Source organism: Gamsiella multidivaricata (genome assembly GCF_025024155.1).
Source record: "Gamsiella multidivaricata strain RSA 2152 chromosome Unknown BC939scaffold_117, whole genome shotgun sequence".
NCBI classification, from domain to species: Eukaryota; Fungi; Mortierellomycota; class Mortierellomycetes; order Mortierellales; family Mortierellaceae; genus Gamsiella; species Gamsiella multidivaricata.
Genome location: NW_026251825.1, coordinates 46,747 through 65,615, shown reverse-complemented (window position 1 = coordinate 65,615; position 18,869 = coordinate 46,747). Strand labels below are relative to the sequence as shown.

The following is an 18,869-nucleotide window of genomic DNA, read 5'->3' as shown; positions in this document are numbered from 1 at the left end:
CATAAAGACCAAAAACGCGATTAGAAGGGCATTCCTCAAGGCCAGGGGCACGTTCTTAAGGAGTTATAACGGCCACAGCTGAAGTCAACCTACAGAGCTCAATATCCTTCTGTCGATGATGCGGCGTTGGTCTGACCTCGAGCCTGCGCCTATGTCAGAGGAGTAATTGTGTGTCAATTCCCGGAGGAAAGAGAGGAGTGATTGGAGAGAGTATTGTTTCCACACTTTGATGCAACAGCCTGTCGCATCACCTCGGCGCTGCCAAAAGGTGCCTGCCAGTGGCTTTTTTGTTTTCATCATCCAAAGGGAGGTTATTCTGGGTTACGCACCCTTAATGCGTGATTGGAGCGCCGGACCTGAAAACTGCGACCCAAGAGCTGGATAAGCTCGAAATATCGCACAAAAGGTTCATGATATGTACGACAGATATCGTTAAGTTGGGGCACACGTTTTACTCTCAAGAAAATTGTACGATTGTGCGATCTATTTTAGGGTCTAAAACTCCAACAGCGGCTTGTTCCGTCGTGGCGACTTTGCAGACGCTGCTCCAGCTGAGGTATTGCTGTTTGTCAGGAGCCCAGGTCCAATGACGTCCTGGTTCGTCTTGATGCTGCCCAGATCGACAAGCGGTTTAATCTTCGTCCTGCTTTGGCTAGCCTCTTGACTACAAGCGCCATGGCCTCCATGGCGGCCCCTGGATCTTCCACCATTGTCAGAGTTTTTCGTCCGCGACAAATATCCATTGTGAGTGCTATTCACCGGGTTGGATAAAAACGGCTGTTTGGCCGATTTTGCTCTCGAAAGCAACAGCCCTGGCTGGATCATGGCATCTGGGTCATCGAACTGTAAAAGCGGCCCCTGCGGCACGGATGGAACACTAGGAGATGAATCCGGGGAGCGTGGTGACTCAGGTCCTCCATATCGCACTTGGTCCTCAGTAGGAATGCGGCCCTTGGACCTTGTACGACGGTAGCCACCACCAGCACCAGATGAACCATTCACATGCGCTGGGCGAAGCAGTCCTGGTCCTGCACTCTTGGACCGCTGTAGGAGCTCGGCCGCTCGGGCCTCCCCTTTTTCGATAAGTGTCCCTGGACCTCCAAATTTTGGTGGTGCTGGTTGGGACGATTGTGGTGCCTGTTGATGTTGAAGGGAGCGACTCAAGGCGATAGAAGAAAGAGAATTGGCAGATCCAGCGGATGAGAGGTCGCGACCGTGGCCGCCCGTTTGGTAAGGAAAGGAGCCGTTGGTGGTGCTATCGTTCAGATTCAGGTTCATGCTCATATTCCTTGCCCCGAGTACGCCTGCTTGCTCCCTCATTTTAAGTTGAAGCTTCATGTCCTCGATCTCTTGCTTTTCGACTTCGACACGCTGCTGCAGCAGACTGCCTGCCATGAATGGATTCTTCGCAGTGGTGCCACCACTGCCACTGCCGCTGGTGCCGTTACTGCTATTGCTGGTGGTAGGCATATTTTCTATACGTGATGTGTTGCTGATGTTCGCGAAACGGCCTTTGTCGGTGTGTCGCTCAATGCTGGCTAGGTCAGGGTTGGAACGCGAGGATATCGGTGGAGAAGCTAATAGAGATGAAGGAGTGGTGGGAGAGTCCTCTTTGGTCGTCGACGTTACTGTTGTGGACAGGCCAGGAACCAGAAATTCGCGATCGTGCCGATCGTGTGCGACAGACGAATTCAACGGCGAGATATGCAAAGCGGAACTGATGGTGGCCGTGTTTGAAGGTAGAAGAGTATCAGCGGAGACCCCGTGCGGCGAATAAAAATGCGTCGTAATAATCGTCGCCTTGGGAGCGATGGGAGAGAGAGAGAGGGGGGAAGAAGAGTGTGCGTGCGAAAGAGTGAGAGAGAGTGAAAGAGAAAGAAAAATCGATTAGGAGGAGAGGAAGAAGAGAGACGAGATTAGTTAGGGTGAGTAAAGTATAAAAAGAATGGATGCACGCCTTTTTGTATTACGGAGCGCCTTTTTTTTTTTTTGTAGGCTAATTTATATACACTCGCAGCGTATGCATAGTCAAGTGCTGGGCATGTATCGGAGACATTCGACGAGAGCAGCACGATAGTAAGGAGGAAGAGGAGGAACGGATGGACCGACTACTCTGCTCTCTCTCACTCTTTACTTTTTTTCCCGGAAGTTCGCCATATCTGTGTCTCTCTCTTGAATAACAGCACAAAAAAAGGATGGGATGCCGACGACATAATTCAAAACGTCAAATGATCCGCCAGTGTGCCAACAGACAAATGCAGCATTAAATGCATCGAACAAAGAAGAAAAAACAGTTACTTATAATACTCCGCACTATTTTTTTTCCTTGTGGGGAGACTGAAGGAAGTGAAAAGAGAGACAAAACAACAGCAGTTTATGGAAAATGGAACAAAAGAGACCCTGTGAGAAAAAAATTGACCGAGGATAGAGCGGAGGAGGCGAGGATCGAGAATCCAGAGATGCCTCACGGAGGAGAGAAAAGAGAGACGGGGGATGCACATGCACAATCCTTTGACCCTGTGGTCCATTTACAAGTTTGGATCTTTTTGTTACGCAGGTTTGTTCGGTCAACCTCCTTTTCTTTTGTTTATGGGGCTCCTTGTCAAACGAAATCGTTGTCGTCCTCCCATTACATTCAATTTTCAGAGCAGCAACAGCGAGTGCACTAAGACCCTGAAATGGTTCCTGCTGCTTCTTCCACCTCTTCTCCTCCTTTATGCATAAGCAGGCCGTCTACGTTGTCCAAAACGGCATCTGGTTTGTCTGGTCTGGTGTGGTCTCTTGAAGTTATTTAACTCTTTTGTTGTTGTTGTTTTTGTTTGGAAAAAAAGAAAAGGAACCTGGAAACAGGAGGAGGGGATGATAGTCATGCATGACAGGATGCTTTGAAAAGAAGCAAAGGAAATAACTAGCGCGATCTACTACTCAAAGACATGCCCAACCCAGCGAGTTTGGCTTCCACTATGCTCACCTGTTCGTCCGTCAACTTTCCTCTCGCCAATCCATCCTGGCTTCCGGAAGACATCAGTTCCTCTGCCCGCTTTTGTCCCTGGCGAATCATTTCTGGATTAGCATGGTACATAAATATGCCCTGCAATGAAAGAAATAAAAAATCCATGTTAATAAAATTCGCTTTTGCCATGTCGCATGCCCATGAACACTGTGACATCGATCGATCGATCGTTTTCTCTCTCCTACCTTGATCGCACGGAGACCCACCAACCAGTCTCGAAGGGACTCCCCCGATTCAGTGCAGACGTAATGGATATAGTCGTCCTCCGGCGTCTCGAACATGTGGATGCTGTCCGATGACTTGAGTGCAAATCCGAATTTCGTAGGAGCCTTCTTCCGTGGGACTTGAACCGCGTACACGTCAAAGTTACGCAGCAGACACAGCATGCTCTCTCCAGTGAACTATCGTTGTCAAATACAGAGTATCATGTTGGTGCCCTGATGATGCCTACTCCGGTCTATCGTAGGAATGGCCAGGCAAGTTACATTACCTTGTTGTCCTTGGAGTGATAGACGGCCGTGTCAGTCGTATGGAGATACCTCTTCACCCACTTGCCCTTCTTCATCTCGACATGCACCCAGCCATGTGGTCGCACAAAATCCTCTTGTCCTGCGGGTCCAACCAGGCGGATTACTTCCTTGGCCGACAACTCATTACGCGCGGGGAAACTCTTGCAGATCATCTTGTTGTCCTTATCAGCTTCCCAAGTCTTCATCACATCCAACAAAACCTCAAAATCGCGCAATGGACGCTCAATCATAAACTCTTTCGAGTACTCAAACACTGTCCATCGGTCGTGGTATCGGCTATCGCCGATGTCGCCGAACGTTCCTCGCTGTTGCAACATATGCAACACATCAAGAGCAGTCGAGTTGGGTGCAAGATTGACCGACTTAAAATCTGTTTCCGTTTGGATATAGATGCGTGTGGCAACAAGACGTTGCGTTGCTGGTGTCGTTGTCGCTGCTGCTGATGTTGATGATGACGGTGTTGAAGGTGCCAAGGAACCTTGGGGTGTACTTTGATTTCGAGGGCTCGTTGGTGTAGCTGGAGGGGATGTCGAGTTTGTAGCAGAGGTGGTGGCCAGTCGCTGCTGCTGTTGCTGGATGTGCTGCATTTGTGCCTGCTGAAGCTGCTGGTGTCGCTGCTGCATCTGCAACTCACTGGAACTCGGAGATCCATCCTGCTTCATCATGGCCAAGGCCATATTTCTTTTGCCTCCTCCAGGTGCGCCTCCGTTGGAGCCAGTTGGGGGAAACGAGGGCTGAGGTGTGAGCAAAACCGTTGGTGCGATAGGTGTACTTCCCATACCCATTCCACGAACCATCTTTTCATGATGAATCGTATTCATATTTGTGCTGACGTTGAGCAACGGCGGAGGCTGTGATGTTTCATTCGGTGTGCTCAGTGGAGTGCCGAACTTTGATGGGATGAGGTTAGACTTCGATAGAGATCTATTGAGAACTGAACCTCCCGGTGTGGTGGGATGACTATTGAGGGTACCAGGCGAATATGGTGGCCAGCCATCGTTAGTGGCGTGAAGATTTTGGTTCGAAGGTTTCCTGGGAAGCGACTTGGTACGGCTCCCGGATGAGCTGGCACTACGACTTGGGATCAAAGAAGGGTTGTAATCTGGATACGCAGGCTAAAACATACATGATAAAAGCAGGTAGTTCAAGTCAGTGACATGAGAGTATATATGTATACATATATATGTGCGGCATTTATACCAGGAGCGATTGGTCCTTACAGTATCTTGGTTTTGACGAGTACTCGTAGCATCTCTGGACTTGCTCCTTGATCGCACCCAGGAAAACATGCCGCCCTTTGAGGAGCCACCATCCTGGTTCTGAGCTCTACCGCGCTCGGGCAACTGTTCGTCGTCAGTATTTCCGGAGTTCGAATAGTTGCGGGCGCGGTCTGGTCGCCTTTCGGACGCTTGTCGACTCGGAAGATTGTCGCGAACCGTAGGAGGATCTTGTTGGTACTGACGATGCATCGCCGCTGGATCAGCTGACTGTTGCTTACGAAGAGCGGGGCGCCCTTGGCGTTCATGTTCCTCGTGCTTGAGCGTTGCATCATGCTGGCCAAATACTGGCGAAGGGATGGTGCTAGATGGCGAAAGGGAAGGCGCTATAGATGGGTTGGGCGACCCTTCGTCTTCATTAGGTCGTCTGAGAGTGCTATTAGAGGGCTTCTTCGTTGGAATTCGCTGAGGTGCTTCCTCTGATAGTGTCGAGGCTAGTTGCTGCCTTTGCTGCTGATCCTGAGTAGACTGCGATACAAAAGTGAGCTCTCGGTCCTCTGCAATGGAGGGCGTGCCAATGTACAGGCTGCCTTCCTGTCCACCTTCAGATTTTGAAAATGTGTTGCGTCTAGATGCGGACCTTGACCCTTGGGGCGTTTGGTCTGAGGTGGAAGAAGTACCAGAAGCGGAGGGTCTGACATAATTTCGACTATTGGAGCGTGCAGGCAAACGAGGCGATGATGCTGCCTGCTGGCCATTGCCCGCTGTTATCGCAGGAGCCGATGCAAAGGTCCGAGGAGATGGGCGAGCCGGGGTATTTGACCCGAATATCGCTGTAGAAGTTTCCTGAGGCGAAATTTCCTGACTGTTGGGCATAATGTCGTTCTCGCGATTGATCTCACCCTCGTTATGAAAGGTCCGAGAGGTTCGGCCAGAGTTGTTGGAAATCGATCGAGAGCGCTGTGCTGATTTTGGTGGCAATGGTGCAGCTGGATTGCGGCGACTCTCAGAGCGGGCTAGACTGCTGCTCCCAAGTAAGTCATCGGGCTCAATACTTTGCACGGACTGGACAGATTTTGTTGCAGCCTCCGAGCTGTGGAGGGGTGTATCTGGAAGTGTAGTCTCGATCCTCATCTCTGGTTGTTGACCCTGATCACTCTTCTTTGGACGCTGTTCCTGTCCCTGAGTCGCACTAGGGCTTGGCTCCCGACCTTGCTCTTTATCGTGATCTGAATCGTGCAAACTGGCGAGCAATGTGGCCGATCGACTGGCGACTGGCGATGTTGGCGAGAGGATTGTTTGGTTGGAGATGGCTGATGCAGTTGAGGGCGCCTCGACAGACAGAGGAACATCTGCATGATCTGTTGCGGCACGTCTCGCGCGTACGCGCCGAGGCTCGCCATCTGCAGTTACGGTGCGTGATCTCGTAGGACGGGAAGCGACACGATTTGCTTGCTAGGTTCGTAGGTTCGACAATAGGGGCGGAATATAAGAGTAAGGATGAACAAAGGAACGGCGGGAGTTCATTTATGTCGCACAGATTAATGAGAAATCCACTGTTAAATTAAATACAGCTAGACAGCTGAAAGAATTGAAGGCGGTGCCAACAAAGAAACAAAAGAGGAGTCGATCGTTTGAGGCGGATGCTCCTCAAAAATGACTCTCGGCAGTCGAGTTTGGATCGACTAGATGGCATGTTGACCATGCGCTTCAACACCAGCCTGTCGATATCTACTCAAGCCCCTCAGGAAGGTGAAAGCAAACATCAAGTCATACCCCTAGACTCTCGACTCGAGTCCTCAACAGCAAATCTGGAATGTATCACCTGGCTATATATAAACTGCCTCCTACAAAAAAGAGTATCTTCACTTACTCTGTTGGCCAGGTCCGTTTTCATGGCCGCCAGCTCGCCCAACATCTGTTCAAAATCCAGATCCCCATCGCGTGCTGTCTGTCGAGTCATTGCTGGTGTTAATGTGGCGATAGTAATAGTAGTAGTAGCAGTAGTGGTGGTGGTGGTGGTATTTAGAGATTCGTTTTGTATCAATAATCAGGAACAAATGCGAGTGGATGAAAATAAGGAACGTGAGTGAAGTGAGACCAATAGAGTGTCCTGTTCAAAAAAGGAGAGTTATCTTCAGGCACAGCAACAGCTGCAGCTACAAATAAGAAAAATGAAAAAGAAAAGTAGAATGGCAGATGCAGATGAGGATGGAGTAGCTTGAGGGTGATGATGCAGAGAATGAAGAAAAGAAAAAGAGGAGGGGGGGCAAATGTTCTGGCCCTGTTCAATTGCTGGGCGTTCGTCTGTCTTCCTTTTCAAAATAAGAAAAAACTTAATGTGTATTCGGACAAACAGCACACAGACACAGACACAGACACAGACGAGGCTTTATCGGCAGATTACATTTGCATTTGAACAAAGACAAACAACACATACGAAAACAACAAAGCCGGGGGCGCATTTCCTCCGCTTTCGCATTCGCGATGGCGATAATTGTTATTAGTATCACGAGCCCACTCAACCCGCCCTGTCTCTTTTGTCTTGTTTTTCGCTTTCTCTTTCTATTCCTGAGTGCACTGTGTGGAGACAGCGCCACCCGGGCCTGCCTGGCGTTAATGCACACACAATGATCTATCCGTTCAACCCAAAACTGCTCTCAATACGCTCTGGACTATCGGAGAAGAGAACATTCAGCCCTTCCATGATAGACTTCATTGAACTTCATTGAACTTCATCCTACATGTGCGAGAAGAGAAAAACGACTTCGAAAATAGAACGGCTAAAAAATACTACAACAGCCATGCGATACACCCATAAGTTAACTGAGCCATTAGGTTCATATGCCTCTCTCACCCAGGTAAAACACGACATTCCTGCACAGCCAACTAAGTGGAGTATCCCTGGTCGCCACGGCCCTCAGTACCGGGCTCTCACAGTAACGACAGCTGGACTGGTCCTGTAATTTATTCGGTTTTCATGCGACGCTAGCTAAGGATCCTATCACCTCCTTGGCTCCATTTTAACCGTGGCAACAGACTCTTTCAGGCCTTGGTCAGCCAACGCTGCATCCAGTCTTCAAACTTAACACAGTGCGTGTTAATGCCAACACCATTGAGGCATCGGTTGGAGAGGTGGCAATCATACGGCCTTGTAGCTAATATAGAGAGTGAAAAAGTACAGCCATCAAAATTGAATGAAATGGCGGTTAGTAAAAAATATTACGACGATGCCAGGCTGGTCATCATGTGCGTTATTGCATGCATATCTAGCACCTCAAGGTGAGCACCACAAGTAACATTTTCTTGACTCCGCTTTTGGTTCAAAAAAGATAACATACTTCCTCCGTCTTTGGGAGCAGTGGAGACTGATTCAAGATGGTCCATGGAGGTTCCAAGAACTTTAGCGATCACCTCTAGGGAACCGTCAAAAAAAGTGATTAACTGAGTGTTCTGAGCAGAGGATCGATCGACAGAAAGTGCGGAGACAGACAACATACCGCACATCCTATATTTCGTGAACTTTTCTTCGGCAGAAAAGTGAAGAATGCCGGAAATGAACACTTTTTCGTGGCGGACCTTGAGCGACAGGTCCTTGATCACTCGGGCGACATCGGCGACTATAAAGCAATGAGAATAAAATACTATGAGTACAGCTATTCATACAACGGATTCATGCTAATTCTGAGAGATGCCCTCTGTTACCATTGGTTGGGTAGCGAATAGCATAGTCATCCATGGTCGTAGCTTTGCCCTACGATCAGAAGATACAGTAGTTAAATAGGGCATCTCGCTGTACTTGCAAATGCAACATCCAGACTTACATCTTTGACGCTGTCAATCAAGGCATTGACGGCAGATTCGCCATTGTATTCTGTTTCCCCATAAAGAATGGGGACTCTCAGGATAATAGCAGAGGAGTTGAGTCTTTTGACCTCGAGTTCCCCATCGTACTTGGTCTGACCTATGCGTCTCGACAATCGGCGTTAGGCACCCTCCGAATTAACAGTACTAAAAAACGCGACAAAATGGACATGCACTCACCATAGACATTCAATGGGTTGGCCTTATCGCGGACGTCGTAAGGTGGGCTAGTGCCATCAAAAACGTAATCAGTGGAGATGTAAATCAACAGGATTCCCCGGTCGTTGGATATATCCGCCAGCAGTCCGGGAACCTGAACGTTGAGCTACAATGACCAAAACACGATAAGGACAGCGGCGGTTAAACACATAACACGTAAACTAAAAATATTCCAATTGACCCGAGCTCAACCTTACGTTCTTTGCCCCATTGGGGTTCTTCTCGACTACGTCGGGGCGACGCTCGGCAGCGCAGTGAACAATAACTACGACCAAGCAATTGACCAAGGACAAGGGGATTAGAGCTCCAATTCAGACACCTACTACACTTCGCCAATCCAAGTGCTCTTTCAACCACATACCGTCAGGCTTCTCCTGATCCACAAACGCCTCCACGGCAGTAGAGTCCTCTAAATTCAACTTGAAAAGATATAATGCACATTTAGAGACAGAGATGGCCAGAGCGAGCAATTGTGCATGTTCAGGCTGCTGGCGCGATAGAATTACCTTCTTGAGATCGCCCTGTGCACGAGAGAATGCAACGCCAATCACTTATTATAAAGACAGCACAGTTTCCAGTGGTCAGTTTTGAGGATTCTCATAAATGAGGCGGCCAGTACTGGGATGATCATTCCAACCTTCATGGCCTGAATTCTTAAACTCAGACACGACAGCACGGCCGAGAAGACCTGAGGCACCGGTGACAAGAACACGCATGGTTTTGGGAATGAAAGTGTGGGATTCGTGAGACGTTGAAGAGGGAAACGTAATGGACATAATGGACTTATGAATATGAAAGCAAACCTTTTATTTGTGGGGGCGGGAAGGCCTAAGCTAAACTCATGATGTCGCGTTTGATCAATCTACGTCGCGTCTTATTTGGAATACTATAGATCGACCGTGCTCTCCGCTACGATGTATGTCCAGATAGCCATAACAGCTGCAGAGCGCTTCAGTTGTTCAGGCGTAAACGCCCCCATAGTGTCTGCCTCTGTGTGGTGGTAGTAGAAGTAACCAGAGTCCAAAGGGCGGCGCGGTGGATTGACATCTTTGTTATCACCGCCATGATGCCGATGGTGCCGGTGGTGCTTGTGATGGCGATGTCCTTCAGTCATGCTTGGGACAGCGTATGGGGACGTTGAATAGGGAAGAGGGAATGGGTCGGCGGGGGTGAACTGAGCACAGGCAACACCGCGGTTGCACAGGGGATTGATATCCTCGCCTTCGCCATCCGGAAGAACGTACTGCCCTGCCCCAGGATATCCTAGGTCCTTACGAGCGCCCATGAAATGTTTCCCGGCAGCCGCCAGGTACTTAAAAGAGTTGAAGCCCGTCAGTTCATTCAGACCCTCGTTGCGACGTCCAGGAGTGAACGCGATTCCATAAGCATCAAACACGCCAATATCCGACTCGAATGCAAAGACATGGCGGTTCGAGTCGCTCTCGGGATGGTTTTCGGCATAAACCTCGGCCCCAGCAGCAGTATTCTCCTCCGAAGTCCAGAATACCACTCTCACTGTCCTGCGCGGGGGCCTCTCCAGTCGGCTTAGTTGACGCAGTGTTTCCCAGGCGATAAAGCACCCAGCGCCGTCATCCACGGCACCGCTACCGACGTCCCAGCTATCAATGTGTCCACCAATGACAACAACCTCCCCCGGGGTATCTCGCCCCTTCAGTTCGATAATGATGTTTCTTGAGATCTTGGCGTCAAGTTCTGTGGCCGCACCCATGACCAATCTGATCCTGGGCCATTCAGGAAATCGTTCCGGATCTTGTTGGTGTCTTTGAAAAGAGCGTTGCAGGAGATCGGCATCCTCAGCAGAGACGGAAGCTGCAGGAATGTTCGCAGGATCGGCAGCCCCCGTGTGGGGTGTTTGCAGCGAGAAAGGTCCTAGGGATCGAACAAGGGATGCGACAGCTCCGTGCTCTTGCGCCCAGATGGCACCAAATGCTCGAAAGACGAAGTCCTCGTCATATTGCGAGAATGGTTTGTTCCAAACGACGACCTTACCCTCGACCTTGCCAGCTTTCGCCAGTTCGTCGAGTTCCTCCTTGGAGTGTGCTACGACGATCTCTGCCACAAGCCCATTGATTGGGTCGGGTGTAGAGACACTATATCCGAGACCGAGAATGTGCATCTTGACGGGACCGCGGGTTGGCGAGAGGAAGTGCAGTGACTCATGGTTGCGTTGCCAATAATCGACAACCACCTCTTCTGTGGTAACAGAAAGGTTATCTGCCTTTACCTTCTCCACCACCCAGTCAATTGACTATAAAATGGCATACAGCGGTGGATAATGATTATAGTCGCTCTCGTAGTTGAAAGAAGACGGCAATCACACGAGTAATAGAATTTTTCCAACTCACCTTCTCTAATGTCTCAGAACCGACAATGCGGGGACCATAGGTGTCGGTCATTTCTGCCAAGCGATCCCAAACGATACTAAAGGTGGTAGTCGGTAAAATTGGTGGCGTAAGCAGTGTTCCCAAGATAGCAGTGCGAAGTACTTGTCAAGGATTAACGATCGAGTGTTCTTACTTGGACTCTAAAGTGCCGGCTACAAGCTGATCAATATCTACCTGCATATGCTTTTCGAACTGGAACTTGGAACCATGGCTAATTTCATGATGGTGCTTGTTGCTTGAGCCGCGCCCATCGTCCGCAGCATTATCAAATAGGGCGCAAAGAAGATAATAGGCGGCCAGGCCCAGGAGACCCAGCTTGAAGAAACCTCGACGGAGTTGTCTAAGTCTCTCTATAGCATTGTGTGTAGAGGAGATATGAGCTTCGCTCTCAGCCGTTATTGGTAGAAGGGAAGCTGCGCTCTTTTCATTCATTCTATACATACAGTGCGAGGGGATGGACAAGATGAATGAGGAGAGGCAGTCTATGGCATGTCTTCCTGAATGGTTTGCAGATTCACGTATGCACCGTGGTCTTACGTGACAAAATTCCCCCCACGCTGAACGTTTCAGCTCGAGGACCTTCCCACAAACTTGATCCTTTCAATCTTCATTCTCTTCCGAACATCACCTAAACATCACTCATGAGCTACACCACCGCGGACCTCGAGTCCTACTTGAAATTCGCCATCCACCTGGCCAAGCTGGCTGGCCCCGTCATCCTCGAGGGATTCAACACCCGCTTTTCTCCCGAGCGTAGTGCACTCCTGGTTAAGAAGGGCAACACTGCCGACCTGGTCACCGTGTGGGATCAGAAGGTGGAGAAGATGGTCCGCGCCGAGATTGCTGAAAAGATGAAGACCCACTCGTATGTCAGCTTTCTCTTGAAGCACATATAACTCTTGTTATCTCGATCAATTGATCCTGAGAGATCTCTGTGGATGTCGTGAAGCAGTCAGGATGTCTCTAACGTCAATGGTTTATGATTCTTGTGCGAATAGATTTATCGGGGAAGAGACCGTTGCTGCAGGAGAGGAGTGTGGTCTTACGGACGCACCCACCTGGATTGTCGATCCGATTGATGGTACCACCAACTTTGTTCATGGGTAAAGTATTCTTCGACGAGGTATGCATTGAATCTTGCCTGGCTTCAATGACCATCGGTCCTTATTCGCCTTCCTTCTCTATTTTCTCTCTTATCTCTTGTTAGTTTCCCTTTCGTCTGCATCTCGATTGGCTTGGCCATCAACCAAGAACCCGTCGTCGGTGTCATTTATAATCCTATTCTCAATCAGGTAAACATTATTTTGTCGTGGCTCTATAATGTTATTTGATGGGGCCCAACATTGTTATGTTTACCATGTTATCTTTTTCGCGTACGTCCAATGATATGGATACGTCGTGCACACGTCTCCACAATCGTTTTCCTGATTAGACGCATGTTTACTGTTATTAATCTCCCCCCCCCTCTCTCACCCCCCCGTAGCTCTTCACAGCGGCAAAGGGCTTGGGCGCTTATCTCTCCAAGATTGACGAGGACCCACGCGAGCAGGGCAAGCGCCTGCCACTGTCCTACCCTCATCCAGCACCACCACTGCCCTCGCTCTCAATGGCCCTAGTCGCTGGTGAATACGGATCTGATCGCAAGACCGACGTCATTGATCCCAAGGTCAAGTCTTTGCGCAACCTCTCTGCAAGAGACCCCTCTGATCTCGCGCCTGGACGCGCCGTTGGCCACGCACACGGTATCCGTTGCTTGGGCAGTGCTGCTATGAACATGATGGCTCTGGCCCAGGGACAGGTGGATGTCTACTGGGAGGTCGGATGCTGGGAATGGTGAGTTGCCGAGTGAAGGCGTTGGCTATTTGTACGTTGCCAGCAACTAAACGCGTCCCTCAAGAGCCACTCTTTTAATACTAACTATGATTATTGTGTGCTCGATGATAGGGATGTCTGTGCCGGAATCATCATTGTGCGAGAGGCTGGCGGTGTGGTCGTAGATGGTTGTGGTCGCCAAGTAACCGATGGCCAGCTCTTGATTGGCCGTCGCTTCCTCTGTGTCCGTGGATGCTGTGGCGAGGATGGTGATACCTCTCCGGAAGCAACATTGGCTGCCCAAAAGAACATTATCAATGAGGTCTGGTCAATTGTCGAGGACATTGATCTCGGTCGTAAATAGAATGATAGATTAAACATGAACGAAGCAGGCAGCGAATACAACCAGTAAATCAATGTTCAGAAACAAGGCAATTGTGTTGAGAATGTCTTTTAATCGCATTATGTATGATCTACTTAAAACACCCAAGGCAATGTCCCAATTCAATTCTCACATCCCCAATTGCACAATCACGAGGGTTTAGCAAGAAAAGGATTGATAACGATGATGATGGATGGATCCAATCAGCTAGTCAAGGTTGTGACCATTACGAACATCGCGGAAGAGACCGAAGCCTCGACGGGGACGCCGTTGAGATAAGAGGTACCAGAAATAGTATAAAAAATACATCATCTTGGATCCATCCATATCATCGATTCTCAATTTTTGCTTGCGAATACCCTTTTCATTCATGCCAACGCCAAACGGATTGTGTATCCATCATGGACACCAGAGATACAACATGACACATATAGAAAACTTGAGAGTATAATCCGGTATTTATTTCTCTATGCAACACACTGAAGTGCAAAAAAAAAAAAAAAGATTAGTTTTTTTTGCTCATCAAGATCAGATGAAGTGAGGAATGAATAAAAAATAAGGATCGGACAATCGTATGTATAGTCAGGGTTAAAAAGCTCTGTTAAGATTATTCAACATGGTCTTTCAGTTGAAGAAATTCGTTGTTTGTAAACATCATCCATACGGATGTCCGAGGTGGATATGGGTCAATTGGGTGGGCTGGAGAAAAGTAGAAGGAATGACTTACCAGAGTGGAGAAGGATAAGGAAGCAGGAGAAAAAAATTGCTGCCTCAGCTTTATACGCATCTGTGGCTTGCGAGAAAAAAAAACGCAAGAAAACAAACAACGCGTGTTGCCACCAATTATTCGAGCCCAGCATGATGACGGGAACGAAGACATCTTGATCGTCTTACTATACAAACGCTATGCGCGCTGTTCCTTCAAAAGGAACCAGCTCTTCACTTTGATCTAGACCTCCACCCTTTCGCGCGCTTGTTCCTCCAACTGCTGCTGCTGTTGTTGTTTAGCCAGATTCAATTGTTCTTGACGCTTTTGTAAGCGCTGATGCTCTAGAATAAACATCTGGTGCTTGTACTCCTCAAATGTCTTGGTATCTGAGAAAACTGGTATGGCTACTGACGTTAGATCGGCAGGTAAAAGTGGAGCAGAGGATATGGCCAAATGACCTTGCTGACTCTGGACCTCCCCCATTTTTTGCTGCGGTTGCGAATGATAATTCCCTTCTGCATGCGGAGGAGGCGTTGATTGCTCAAGATACCCTTGCTGCTGTTGCAATGGTGGCGACGAGGGGAATGGGTAATGCGCGTGTGGAAGTTTCCGTTGTAGGGTAGCAACATGGCTGATGACAGCAACGTTTGAATCGCCAATAATACTCTTGTTCATAACCCCCTGTACATCACGAATCGAGGGGTTTGTTTTAAGAGGCGGATTCTGGAAACTGCTCTGGGATGGGAAAGCCTGCGGGGAATGCGAGGGAGGAGATTGCATGATAGTTGGGAGTGTTACCCACATAGGGATTTGCTGAGGATATGGCGTACGGTATGCATGTTCAATTGGAGCGAACCCCAGCGGGATCTGAGCTGGAAATGGGGATGAAGAAGGAGATGGCAAAAGATGTGATTGGAAATATGACTGAAGGGGCTGCTGAAGGTCGTGGCCCGAGACGTCCTGTTGTAATGGTTGTAGCTGATGTTCCTGCAAGTAGACAGGTCTCTCCTGATAAGATAAGGATGTCCTGGAAGACGCTGCTGTAGCGGAGGTTGGTCCCTCAGAGTGTCTCCGAGATGGGGTGCATGGACCTGTCTCTGTGAAACTAGTTGGGGGCTCCCGGGGGGTATGAGACCACATGAGAGAGTCCAAGCTATGGGTACGCATCAACAAAGGAGCCTCAACTGTTTGTCCAAATGCAATGGACATTGATGGCGAGTTTCCGCTGGAAGGCGTATTCAAAGGGCTCAAAAGTCCTAAAGGACTCGAGCCCTGCTCGCTCGACGGCATTGATACAGGGACATGCTGGTTTCCATTCGCGCCGTATTTAGACGCAGTCAGTGAGGGTGAGGGTGAAGGCGAAGGTGAAAAAGATGACCCCTGTGATGCCACTTGTGCCGCTGGTATCAAGGGACTGGGGCGAAGACCGGATGAAGATGAAGCTGTCACTGCTGTTGTGGAAGCCCTATGCAGCGATCCAGGTGCAAGAGTAGGAGCCTCTACTTCTACAGGTAGCGACTCGTCGAATGGGTGCAGTGACTTTGGGAAGGACGAGTCTAGAATTGTTAAGCGTGGAACCGTGTCTTTTGCATGATCCATGGATCCAAAACTAAGCTGCTGCTGGTCTACGTTGGTGACCTCTAGTGTCAGAGGCGAGCAGAGCACATTCTGAGATAAATCTGGCTGCAGTGCACTGTCAGCACCCGTGATATCTCTGGTAGTGTTGCCTGGCTCAGAAAAACGTCTACCCATAGATTGCTATAAAATGAAATGAAATGAAATGAATAAATATTTGCCAGGATCCGCTGTCACGCTCAGCATTGTCTAAGCAATACTTACACCTTGAGGCGACATAAGCAAGGAGAGTCGGGCATTTGCAGCTCGAAGACCGCTTCCTGGGAGCGTCCTTGACCATGCGGGGTGTTCAAACTGATGCTGAAGCTGTGCCAGCATTCTCGGAGTCTGAAGTTGTGGTAGGTGATAAGGACCAGGTAATGAATGGCGCTGCTCGCCATCGGAGTGGTGCATTCGTCGAGTAAGGGAGGGCTCTTTGTCGACCCTATTGTTCCCAAGACCGTCGTTCGTGTCCCTAAATCTGGCATCGGACGGTATCGGACTTTCTGGACTCTGTTCTTGGAGCAGCAAAGAACGCTCCTCTGAAGGTGGAAGTCCGAGATGCTGTAGGTGTATCTGACTGAGTGCTGCACCCTGCATGAGTTGCTGAGTCCCATGAAATGTTGCAAGAGGATCCTGGTGAATTGGGCTGAGAGTTAAGACTTGAGCTGAGATCAGATGCTGCTGTTGCTGTTGCTGTTGCCTGTGCGTCTGCTCCTGCTGTTGAGACGAAAAGGATGGTCCCACAGGACTAGGTTGGGTGCAATCAAAGTCCTGTCGCTGCTGGTGCACTTGAATTTGTCGACTGAGTTGCTGCTGAAGCTGAAGCACAGCAACATCCCTTGGCGTTGATGCTTGACTGCTGGTTGAGTTCGAAGGATCCGCTACAATATGCAGATCCCTGTTGAAACTTTCTATGAACCCCGGTGGACATGAGTTGCGTCGGATATGCTGTAGCTCCTGGGAGGCCTGATCCACGACTGGAGTAGTGTGACCCAGCGACGTGTCTGAGGCTTGAAGGACCGCTAAATACGAATTAAAATCGTTGTCGTCTGGCTCTGGAGAGCTATGTAGCTGAGGCGCCTGCACATAACTAATAGGCAATTGTTGGAATGCTGGTGCCTTGGTTGAGGTTGCCGCTGTACTAGTCGCCACCGAAGCATCTAGCAAGTTCATCTGCTTGCCTTTGTTCAGAGGAATCCCCAGTAGCGTTTCATCCAGCCATGAGTGGGACTGTCCAGATTTGTTGTTATCATCTAGATGCTGCTGTGGATGCGTAGAGTTTTCTCCGCCATTTGCAGCTGGGAAAGGATACAGTAGCTCGGATGATGGTTGCTGTAGGTCAAACTGAACGCGTGCCCCTGACTGGGATCTCGTTTTGACAGTTTTAAGAGAGGATCGCCTGCGTTCCTTCTTGACATCTTTGGGCACTTCAGTTCTTCCTTGAGGCAGGGTTGTGATGATAGGCCCTGCGTCGATTAACAATCCTGAGTGCTGTGTGCTGCTTGCAGTAGTTTTCGCCTGCCCCGAAGGTGGACAGATTCCTAATACATTTATGGATATGGCGCCGGCTGTAGATCCTTCTACTATTGAACCAGGACTACTGGTATGTAAAGAATGCGGCGTAGTGACGGCCCTTTGATCGCTTCTGTCCTCCATCCAAATATCCATTGTGCTGTCATTGGCGTATCCTAATGCAAACTGCATGCCTGATGAAGTATTGCTAGTGCTGGTCATCGCATTCATTTTTGATATTGGAGCCGGAATTGCGAAAGCCAGTAGGTTGGATGATGAGGACGGAGCGAGAAAAGTACTTGAGACCGTTCCAGCTAATAACACGTCCTCTGTACTATCGGTATCGGTAGTGGCGGTTGTTGACGAGTTGGTGGCGATATTGGCCAGCTTGCCGACACTGCTTCTTCTCCGCCTGCGGGCAGCAGCAGCAGCAGCAATCCGGGACCCGCCCTCAGATGAATGCGTGCTTTGCGAATCATGCCCGACCACACCCTTCAGCTTCAATCCACGCTGTGTCAGATAGCTTCCCGTTTCATGAATTGACACTCTACGAGACAATGGGTACGATTGGATCCGTGTCCGTGCGTCCATAATACTCCCGCTGTGCTCAAATGACGGCTGAGTTGGGCCATGCGTTGATAAAGGCCTGCTCAGAGCTGTAGTCTCAAATTCAAGTGGATGAAGAGCCGGTGCTTGCATCGCAAAGTCGGGTGGGTTCTGGGCAGTGTGGTGAAGCGAGCGCTGAACGTCTTCCATGGAAGAGCTAGGGCCTTGGGCACTCCACATAATCGCGCCAATTGTATCGCTGCTACTAATGCTGGCTGGCATAGACATTCGGCGCATCAAACTCAAGGTCGATGGACGGCGGTTATTCATTTCCGCGCAATTATTGAGTGGCATCTGCGAGCCACCTAACCAAGGGCAGTTAGATTGAAGTTAGCATATATATATATATATTTTTTATTTCTGAATTACAAATATGTTCGAATCCCCTTCATCCCAACGGTACCTTGGACCAGCTCTGTGGTCTCGACAGAAGAACTGATACTGGACTCGGTGGACGGTATGGCGGAAACCATCTTATTGGAATCAAGAGGCCCCTTTGCTACGTCTTCAGCATAATTAGATTGTTGCAACTCCAGAGGATGTTGTCCGATGTACGCTGATGATGCCTGACCCTGCGTACCGAGCGACGAGGCATGCAAGTGATCATCCCAACCTCGTTGGGAGCTAAATGTGCTATGATGTGATATGCTTTGGAATTGTCTTGAGTCCATTTTGGATGGTAGCTGCGCCGAGGGCAACAAGAACGTGATGGTGGACCCTGCGCAGGGCATTCCAGAACTTGTGGTGCCGTTCGTAAAGGTAGTTTGTTGAGTAGGGGTGTTTATACTCGTGTGCAGTTTACCATCTGTGTTTTGTGTCTTGTTTTTGAAAAGCTCACTCTCAACTTGCGGCTCCAGTCGACCAACACCCGTCAATGCGCCGTTAGGCAAATTATGTTTGTGTAATTGATCTCGATTAAAGGTAATAACACAGGGTATGTTGCTCTGGCCATTAGTCGTGACGGTCGGTGTGGCATTCGCCTG

General features: G+C 49.3%; 5 protein-coding genes across 5 annotated transcripts; 1 reads left to right on the top strand and 4 right to left on the bottom strand.

Moving 5' to 3' along the window:
- Positions 1–413: 413 nt before the first annotated feature.
- Positions 414–2,161, bottom strand: BC939DRAFT_34457 (uncharacterized protein). The gene is made up of 2 exons (XM_051551656.1): positions 2,010–2,161; positions 414–1,717 (listed from the first exon to the last, which is right to left on the bottom strand). Exons 1-2 carry the CDS (start codon positions 2,054–2,056, stop codon positions 496–498), a joined length of 1,269 nt encoding a protein of 422 aa, XP_051406736.1. The 5' UTR covers positions 2,057–2,161; the 3' UTR covers positions 414–495.
- Positions 2,162–3,195: 1,034 nt separating this feature from the next.
- On the bottom strand, positions 3,196–3,959 carry BC939DRAFT_387270 (uncharacterized protein; the record flags this gene model as incomplete). Its single annotated transcript, XM_051551835.1, has 3 exons — positions 3,196–3,345; positions 3,504–3,622; positions 3,683–3,959. Coding segments are annotated over 3 exons (546 nt in total), but the record flags the coding sequence as incomplete, so codon positions are not given.
- A 3,696-nt stretch (positions 3,960–7,655) lies between these two features.
- BC939DRAFT_468324 (uncharacterized protein) lies at positions 7,656–9,635 on the bottom strand. Its single transcript, XM_051557901.1, has 10 exons — positions 9,481–9,635; positions 9,350–9,393; positions 9,205–9,262; positions 9,041–9,108; positions 8,805–8,949; positions 8,585–8,724; positions 8,466–8,514; positions 8,261–8,380; positions 8,102–8,176; positions 7,656–7,918 (listed from the first exon to the last, which is right to left on the bottom strand). Exons 1-10 carry the CDS (start codon positions 9,617–9,619, stop codon positions 7,806–7,808), a joined length of 951 nt encoding a protein of 316 aa, XP_051406734.1. The 5' UTR covers positions 9,620–9,635; the 3' UTR covers positions 7,656–7,805.
- On the bottom strand, positions 9,626–11,787 carry BC939DRAFT_468316 (uncharacterized protein). The gene is made up of 3 exons (XM_051557900.1): positions 11,382–11,787; positions 11,210–11,285; positions 9,626–11,112 (listed from the first exon to the last, which is right to left on the bottom strand). The coding sequence occupies exons 1-3, from the start codon at positions 11,687–11,689 to the stop codon at positions 9,730–9,732; spliced, it is 1,767 nt and encodes a 588-aa protein (XP_051406733.1). The 5' UTR covers positions 11,690–11,787; the 3' UTR covers positions 9,626–9,729.
- Positions 11,788–11,889: 102 nt separating this feature from the next.
- BC939DRAFT_508094 (inositol monophosphatase) lies at positions 11,890–13,424 on the top strand (the record flags this gene model as incomplete). Its single annotated transcript, XM_051560963.1, has 5 exons — positions 11,890–12,113; positions 12,247–12,351; positions 12,456–12,540; positions 12,732–13,081; positions 13,193–13,424. The coding sequence occupies 5 exons, from the start codon at positions 11,890–11,892 to the stop codon at positions 13,422–13,424; spliced, it is 996 nt and encodes a 331-aa protein (XP_051406732.1).
- Positions 13,425–18,869: the final 5,445 nt, after the last annotated feature.